The sequence below is a fragment of the Octopus bimaculoides genome, chromosome 4 (assembly GCF_046866305.1).
Source record: "Octopus bimaculoides isolate indiv1 chromosome 4, ASM4686630v1, whole genome shotgun sequence".
Taxonomy (NCBI): domain Eukaryota; kingdom Metazoa; phylum Mollusca; class Cephalopoda; order Octopoda; family Octopodidae; genus Octopus; species Octopus bimaculoides.
In genome coordinates this window covers 90624707-90634239 of record NC_142931.1, presented here as the reverse complement: position 1 = coordinate 90634239, position 9533 = coordinate 90624707, and the positions used below count along the sequence as shown (strand labels likewise).

The window sequence follows — 9533 nt, the reverse complement described above, 5'->3', positions numbered from 1 at the left end:
TTAAAGAGTATTTCAGTAGTCAAAAGATTTGTTCATTGAATAAGATTGAATGTTAGTTATGCATTTGTGTATGTGTGTGTTTGTGTGCGTGCGCGCGCGCGTGTGCGTGTGTGTGTGTGTGTGTGTGTGTGTGTGCGTGTGCGTGCGTGCGTGCGTGCGTGCGTGCGTGCGTGTGTAGAATAAAGGAAATGTTAGTTTCCCAAGTGGGCGTAAGTACAATACTTGAATCGGTAACTGTTCCTTCCGTCTGAGAATATTTTTGCTAGCTTAGTCTAAAAGAAGCAAATGTTTTTTTCAATGTCGGGTGACATATATTGCTGGAGTATACTATAACGTTCTCAACATTAATAGTTACCAATTGTTACAGACATTACTTTTCAGTATGTGAGCTTTTAAAATAATAAAGTACAATTAGCGTGAAGTAACATCGACATGAAATTCTACAATAGGGTGTAATACTTTCAAGTATTATTAAGGTAGCGAGGGGACAGAATCGTTAGCGCACCAGACAAAATGTTTAGCGGCATTTCGTCCGTCTTTACTTTCTGAGTTCAAATTCCGCTGAGGTCGACTTTGCATTTCATCTTCTCGGACTCGATGAAATATGTATCAGTTGAGTTCTGTGTCAATATAATCAATTAGTCCTATTGCCTCAAAATTGTTGGCCTTGTGCCTATAATAGAAAATATTATTTTTATTAAAGTGGTGAGCTGGCAGAATCGTTAGCAGGCTGGGCAAAATGCTTAGCGGCATTTCTTCCGTCTTTACGTTCTGTGTTCAGATTCCTCCAAGGTCGACTTTGCTTTTCATCTTTTCGGGCTCGATAGATAAGTATCAGATGTAATCGACTAGCCTCCTCCCACAAAATTTTAGGTCTTGAGTTATCAGCATCATTGTTTTTCGTATGCAAAATACATGAACGAGTGTTAATTTGGTACAATACTTCTTATACTCTTATCTCTCCCCTTACAGTGTTTCGTGACATTAACGCTGGAACGAAGGGAAGTGAATGACGAAATACGGAGAGCGTCAAAGAAAATGCTTGTGGTGCTACGTCCCTCGGAAATCTATAAAATAAGCACATCTAATATATAGCAATCTATGTTAGTGATTCACATTCACCCAAAATATATGTCCTTTATCAATGCTAGGAGCCATTGCTGTTGCTATAATAGGGTTAACGCTTTAACACGAGAGAATCTACTCCATTGTATTCATGAGATTATTTGCTATCTGTGGGAGATTATAAATTTTATACGTGTGACTGCTGCGTAATAATTAATTATTTTATAATAATCTATGATTTATAAACCTATATCGATAAAGATTTCTGTCATAAACACAAGTTCAAATCTTTTTTGATCATATTGACCCCAGTAGTTGATTGATCATTAAATCATCGACCTCAAAACGATAAAAAGCAGAGCAAGACAAAACTAAATGTCGCAGGGTATTTCTCTGACGCTCTACCAATTCTGCAAATCTGCTATCACATATCTAAAATAATATTTGATTTCATATTATAACAAACGATATTAAATAAGATGAATTTGAGACAGAAATAAATCACATAACGATCCTGTCGCTTGTTTTGTAAATCCACGCTTTTCAATGCTGCACCAAACTAAATTTAGAATGAAAAGTCAAAAAATGAGATTCAAAGAAACTAGTGATGGTCTGTTTCGCTAAAATGAAGCGGGCGACCACATTACCGATTAGTACCTGTCAATAAGGTATATATAAAAAATCACACACTACTGAATAATCAGTTTTGTTGTAGACAGTATCGTATTTATAATACTCGAGGGAGGTCATAAAACAATGTATTTAAGCATGTTAATTTACTCCAACGTAAATAGCATTCAGTTTTCAAAATAAACAGAAAAAAATAGGTGTAAGTAAAAGAAAAAAGATAGACAACAAAAGAACTTATTTGTAAGTTGTAATAATATTTATTTATTTATTTATAACATCTAAAATGGAATGTTCGTTTTTGTTATTAAGGAATTGTAGTTCTACATGAATTAGAACTATGATGTATCTAATTTACTTGTGGCAAGTGTATGCGTGAATGTATGTGTCCTTAGGTACATATTCACAGGTGCTTGAGTAACTAATTTTATCATCGTTTGTGCAGTATAAACTGCACAGACAATGATGAAAACGCCGAAAAAAATTTTGATTATAAGTTAGTTTGATTGTTGGTAACATAAATTTCTGACCGTCCCGCAGTCAGATGGTCAGCGCATAAATAAAAAGAAATAAATTAAACAGAAACAAACTTTAATTACTGCTACGGTACCCCTTGCACATAGCCCTGAATTTGAAAGGCGTATTGTGAGCTTTGTATAACAATTGATTGTAAGATGGGACATTGTAAATGTATCTGTTGTAAGGTTGGCTGCTGATTGAATGCAGTAATTGAGGTTGTGGCCAAATATTACCACCTACATTCACTAAGAATACTTTACTGCCTTCATTCTTAAGCTTTTCACTTTCTTCTAATACTTCTTGTGTAATCGAGGTTACTGAAGGATCGACAAACAAAACAGCTGTGTTCTTTTTCGAAGTAATCGGTTTATCATTTACTTCCTTTTCTTTTCTCATCTCACGTATAACATTCGCTAAGCCGGGAACTTCTATATTAACGCTGTTTCTTGTTTCCAAGTAGGATTTTCCGATTAATGAAGTCACAGGAACATTGAAGGTAACCGGACATTGGGCAAACGACACAACTCTGAAATTTCCATATCCAGTGTACGGCAACATAGTATTGATAAACTGTGTAATCATGTTGGCTCTGTAGCTTCCCATGGAGATTAGGTCATATCCAAATACAATAGATGCTGTGGAATAATAAAAAAAAATACAAATATAATAAATACCACGGGTGTTTTAAAATAAATTAAATCTAAATCATTAAAATTATGTGTGTGTGTGTGTGCGTGTGTGTGTGTGTGTGTGAGTGTAAATTAATTTATATAATTAAAAAATGTTCTGCCTTGTCACAGTTATTATTGTCGTAATTGTGATTATTTTTATTGCTGTTGACACTACAAGAGTAGTAATAGTAGTAGTAGTAGTAGTAGTAGTAGTAGTAGTAGTAGTTGTGCCCTCATTTTTCTTCCACGCGTTATCAAGTTATCATCGTTGTATTCATCTCGATGGGGATTTACAATAGACTGTTCCCTTAATCTTTACATATGTAGCAGGAGAAATTTTTATACATATCTTAACTTAATTGTTTGAGAACCATATTTGACGCTCAATGTAGACAGTGTATTAGACAAAAATGTTCATGCTTTGTTGTTGTTGTTGGTTAGCTGTTCTCAGTCAACCTGCATTGAACGATCTTATGGTGACAATTATTTCATCTACGACTATCCATGTGGGCATGCAAAGACACATACATGTACATACATACATACATATATACACATATATAAATATATATATATATATATATATATATATATATATATATATATATATATATATATATATATATATATATATATATATATATATAAAGCCTTTATATATTTATATTTATATTTATATTTATATATTTATATATTTGATCCTTTATATTGAACACTCAATATTTCATCTACATTCAATACTTTCTTTCATGGTGCCATCCATTTTTATTTTATTTTATTTTATATTATATATTGTATATTATATTATATATTGTATATTCCATATTCTATACCCCACATTGGTTCTGCAGGAATATAAATAAAACATAAAAAACAGACAGTGTTGGAACTCTTTTAAACTAAATAATATATTCCTCTATACACAATCATACAAAAAACCCCACCTTTTTTTTATTTATTTTTACTCGCATATATATATATATATATATATATATATATATATGAGTGTGTATGTATGTACACATATGTGTATGTATGTTTTGGTATGTCTGTCTGTATGTGTGTATGTATGTATGTATGTAGGTAGGTAGGTAGGTAGGTAGGTAGGTAGGTAGGTAGGTAGGTAGGTGTGTATGTAAGAGATTCTCGAACTAACATTAATATTTTGTTGCTTTTATTACTGTTGTTCTTTTGAACTGTGACCACGCTGGAGTGTCACCTTCAAAGATATATAGAAAATGAGATCGGCTGCAGAGCTTATTTTATCAAACTCAGAAAGATGAAATTTAAATTGGAGTTGTCTGTGATTTGAATTCAGAACCTAAGAAAAAATAACAAAATGCCACAAAGTGTGTCTCTGATTCTCTACCGATTCTGCTATCCATCCGTTTTATCTATCATCCTTAATGGTATCTGCATCTTCTTGCTGGCTGTTCTCGTGTCATCTTTACACGGATACTTCGAATAAATTCGTCCTTCTTCATTTCACCAAACATTATATCGCCAGCTTCAGGCATTAACCACTACGGCTAGTCTTTCTTCCCTATAGCGTTGGCCTCTGGAATGCCCTCCTTGCTTATGTTTTTAGTAAAACTAGCAATTTACACCTGTACTATTGCAAGAGAAACACTATATATGTCAACCTCACCGTGCTTGAAGGCCTACAAAAGCCATGGGGTGCAACTCCCTTCTCCAGATAAAAAAAAATTCTAAATGCATCAGAAAATGTTCAAGACAGGGTACATATATTCATATATATAATATTCCTTAACGTTAATATGACTATTGCAATAATTAAATCATGGATTTTGTTTTTAGTTATTTTCTGTGCCGATTAAATAAAATATATTCCCACATTCAACAAAAAGTGGTTGCATTTTGTTTGACTAAATGTTCTTATTCATACTAAGACGTAATAGCAACTTACTAGTTTGATCTCGCTGAGGAATTTCCATTGGCATGCCGGTTATGGTTTTTGCCTTTTCGATGGTAATTTTGGGTAAATAGAATGAAGTTGTTGATTTTAATGTTGTTGTGGTTGGTCTCGTGGTTGTGGTTGGTCTCGTGGTTGTGGTTGGTCTCGTGGTTGTGGTCGGTCTCGTTGTTGTGGTTGGTCTCGTGGTTGTGGTTGGTCTCGTGGTTGTTGACGGAGTTGTGATATCTGCAATGCAATCAAAATATACATTTCGTTCGTGAGTTGATTATCAATACTTACAGATAACTGCGTAAACAAATTACAATAGATCATAACCTTAATATTTTATAATATCGCAATACGTATTAGACAACCTATCGATTACAAGGATGAGAAATTTAAGCAAATATGAAACATCTGTCGACTTGCTGGTTAATACAAATACATATGCTAATTATTCCTTTATAATTTATCGACATTGCATAAATTTATTATTTGGAAAATTAAAAAGAGAAATAAGCATAACACCACACGATGAAGTTTTCTGATAACAAAATGCTTACGAGCGTATTTTCTGTAAATGGGTAATTTTAAAAGAATATGCATTACGTATTTACGAGTCAATATTACGACTGTCTGAGAAAAACAAATTGAAAAATATTAGATGAGTTTTAATAGTTTCTCACCTTCACAGGGTTTTACTCCAAAATCTTTATTTATTTCCTGCAATGCTGAATAACTGGTCACTTGATATACATTGTTGACAGGATCACTTGCAATAGCTTTCAATTCCTTCAAATCGTAATTACTTCCAACACCAATAGCATAAACGTGGACTCCAAGTTTATGAAGCGACTTGGCCTCTTCTTTTGTGGCTTTTGTATCACGTGATTTACCATCAGTAATAACAATTGCAATGAAAGGAGATGAAGATGACTGTAGTTTCGGTTCCAGTTCTGACTTCAGAACTTGCAATGCTTCTGCTGTGTTAGTTTGACCAGTTCTGTAAGGAATGTTAGCTACGGCTTTTTTCACTTGTATGCTGTCTGTGTATTGATCAAGAGAAAACTCGAGATGAGCTCTATCGCTGAACGTAATGGCTCCAACGCTAACTTGAGATTTACCTACACCGACGTTAAAGTTGTCTACAAGTCTTTGCACATATTTCAGCTGTTTTTTATAATCGACAATCCATATACTACTAGAAGAATCTAGTACAAACATGATGTTCGCTGCTTTACCGACACATCCTGCAAAGCAAAATAACTTTGACTTCAATAAATTATACTATGCGCATAACATGATATAGACTAACAACAAATACACATACACGCATATGTACATACCTACCTACATACATACATACATACATACATACATACATACATACATACATACATACATACATACATACATACATATACAATAATCTTACGTTATCGTAAATGCATAATGCATTTCAATCGTGAAAAATGATAAATATGCAGTGAAGTGTAATGTTATAAGAAATTATATCAAAGTTGAATACTCACGTTTCGCTGGTAAACTCTGAACCACTGACTGCAATTGAAAATGGAAAAATTTCCCATTATAGTTACGTACAAATAAATACATTTAGGAAACACACGTTCACAAATATTTACATGTATGCATATGTGTGTGTGTGTGTGTGTGTGTGTGTGTGTGTGTGTGTGTGTCTATGTATATATATGTATATATACAAAGATACAAAAATATATACTTATTACACATATGTGATCCATACGCACACACACACGCGCACACATATACATATATATATATATATATATATATATATATATATATATATATATATATATATATATATATACAGACAGAAGGACGATGTGTTTCGCGCATGTGTGATATTTCTTCAGTTAGTAAGTAATTGTATACTCTCTATGAGTGTAAGAGTCTTTAAAATATCATAACAATTGCAACGAGAATAATTGGCATTTATAAAGTATCATTTAGCCAGAGTGAAAGCAGTCAATGTAATATTTAGTTGTGAATAGTAAACGTCTCAATTGATGATGACATATAATACTTACTGACAGCAAGCAGATTACGGAGAAGTACAAAACTGTTTGGTAGTAATACATTGTAAAATATCTTATTCTCAGCTGCTATGAATAACACTTGACGTTGTTGGTAAATAATACAAGCAGCAGATGTCTTTTCAGCTTCCAACTTGTGCTTGATAATGACATTTAAGTGATGGAGGCCCCGTTTATATAGAAACATTTTGTTTTGCAATTCTTTTGTAAATGAGTGGGAATATATGAAATGAAGAAGCGAGGATACGGAAAGGTGCAACCGGAAATGATAATGATCATAAGATTTTCAATAGGGGTGGCTCGAAGTTACTTCCGTCGACATTCTGTAAATTTTCACTAAGTCATATTTCAGAGTCTTATCTAATACCCTTAAACAGTTCTCATGCATGCTGTGTATAACAGTTCAAAATTGTTTCTTACGTCATTTTTCAGACAACAAATCATATTCCAGCGATTGTTTTATTTCTTTTCTTTTTTATATTCAAGAAGAAATATGGCATTTTAAGACAAGGCAGTAACCCACATGGTAAGGCGTTGGCAAAATATTTAAGAATAAGGATGAGTCGAACATAATATTTTAAGTAGAAATTCCAACAAATCTTAATTTCTTCCTTATACTGTATCCGGTGAAAATTGGTACCTGATTGAGAGTTTCATGCTTTCTTCCGGTAAAGAGAAGACATGCATGTTAAAACGTCTAACACAAGAAGAGCCTGATAAGTGAAGTTTTGTGGTTTTATGAAGAGATATACTTTGTGTCTGACAATAAATGAATCTAGTGTAACAAACGCTTATGTATGTATGTATGTATGTATGTATGTATGTCTTATGCATGCATGTATATATGCACATGCATACACGCACATATATATAAATACATACATACAACCATACATATCCATCACTGGAACTGTAAAAATCCGTAAAACTTTGTAGAAGTTTATCATTTAGATATATATGAGCATGTCTAGATATGCAACTATATGCATGAGTATACATAAAGCAAAACATGCAAATCTGCAATATGCGTACATACATACATACATACACATATATATATATATATATATATATATATATATATATATATATATATATATATATATATATATATATATATATATAATCCGTTTTTGTATTTGGTTTACAAAATTCTTTATGTGAATTCATGTGGTGAAGTATATCTATTGTGTCTGAGGAGAGACGTTCTGTTTTAATGCCTTATTAATCAACACACTCACCGGTTCGATTTACACTCATTTACTTATTTATCTTTTCTAAAATTTTCGCTGCTTCTTGCAACCTCTTCAATAATTATTGACTCTGTCCGTTATCGGAGCTCCGATAACGGACAGTGTCAACTGATGACCGTTCCGATCTGGAAACTATTGATAAAGCGAAACAATTGAATCACAAACATCAAGAAGCATTTTGTACGGGTATTTATGCACATTATCTTTTCATGCTCACCTCAACTAATCGACGGTTGCCGGTTGTCTACCGTAAACTTTATCTTTTAAGTATCCCCATAAAAACATCTAATACTGTGAGGTCCGGTAAGTTTTCAACCAAGTCTCTTCGTCTAGTCTACCTGTTTGGGCAAAATCTCATCAAGACATGGTAGTATGTGGTTGCACTATCTTACTGGAATAAAACTGCACATCTTCCAAATAAATGAGACCAGTCACAATAGCGTAAATAAAGAATAGTCTAACAACACCTTGTGACGATAAGCCGCACCATACTGTAACTCCTGCTAAATCAACATGATGTTCCTCGGCAATTAACGGCTTCTCAGTTCTCCACCAGGTCCAATCGTGGCTGGTAACTCAGTCATATAATTTAGCCTTGCAACTCAAACAAAACTTTGTTGGAAAATGTCCATCTTCAACAAATCTAGCGAAGCACCACTCCGAAAATTCCACTCATCGGTTCGTATCATCTTCATTTCAGAGCACGGACTATTCTTGGAACATAACTTTTCTAATGATAGCACTTCAAGATACGATGGAATCTTCCTATGACACGACTCCTATCCTACGACTCACTTGCAGCCCCGATTTTCTTGAACTATCTCAATACATTTCTAGTATTCTTTCTTGCTTTGTTGGAGTCATCATTGTCCATAGTCTTCTGGAACGTTTCTTCTGGAGATTCTAAACGATTCCATCGGCTTCAAACTTGTCTCTAATTCGAGTGATGGTGAGTCGAGTAGATGGGTCTAATTGAAACTCCCTCCCAGACTGTCTTTGCACTTCGACTGCGTTTTCAAACTTCCAGTTGCATATTAGGACAAATTTCCTTTTTCGAAGCTCAATGTGGCTCACTTTACAATTTTGGGACAAGTTGTACATATATGTATATATATATATATATATATATATATATATATATATATATATATATATATGTCTTTATTTCCCACAGGGGGCTAAACATAGAGGGGACAAACAAGGACAAACAAAGGGATTAAGCCGATTACATCGACCCCAGTGTATAGCTGGTACTTATTTAATCGACCTCGAAAGGATGAAAGGCAAAGTCGACCTCAGCAGAATTTGAACTCAGAACGTAATGCAGACGAAATACCGCTAAGCATTTCATATATATATATATATATATATATATATATATATATATATATATATATATATATAT

The 9533-nt window shown here is 33.4% G+C and overlaps 1 protein-coding gene across 1 annotated transcript; it reads right to left on the bottom strand.

Annotated features, from left to right (window-relative positions):
* Window positions 1-1932: 1932 nt before the first annotated feature.
* On the bottom strand, window positions 1933-7272 carry LOC106869977 (uncharacterized). The gene is made up of 5 exons (XM_014915925.3): window positions 6870-7272; window positions 6330-6357; window positions 5484-6047; window positions 4810-5043; window positions 1933-2846 (listed from the first exon to the last, which is right to left on the bottom strand). Exons 1-5 carry the CDS (start codon window positions 6918-6920, stop codon window positions 2284-2286), a joined length of 1440 nt encoding a protein of 479 aa, XP_014771411.1. The 5' UTR covers window positions 6921-7272; the 3' UTR covers window positions 1933-2283.
* Window positions 7273-9533: the final 2261 nt, after the last annotated feature.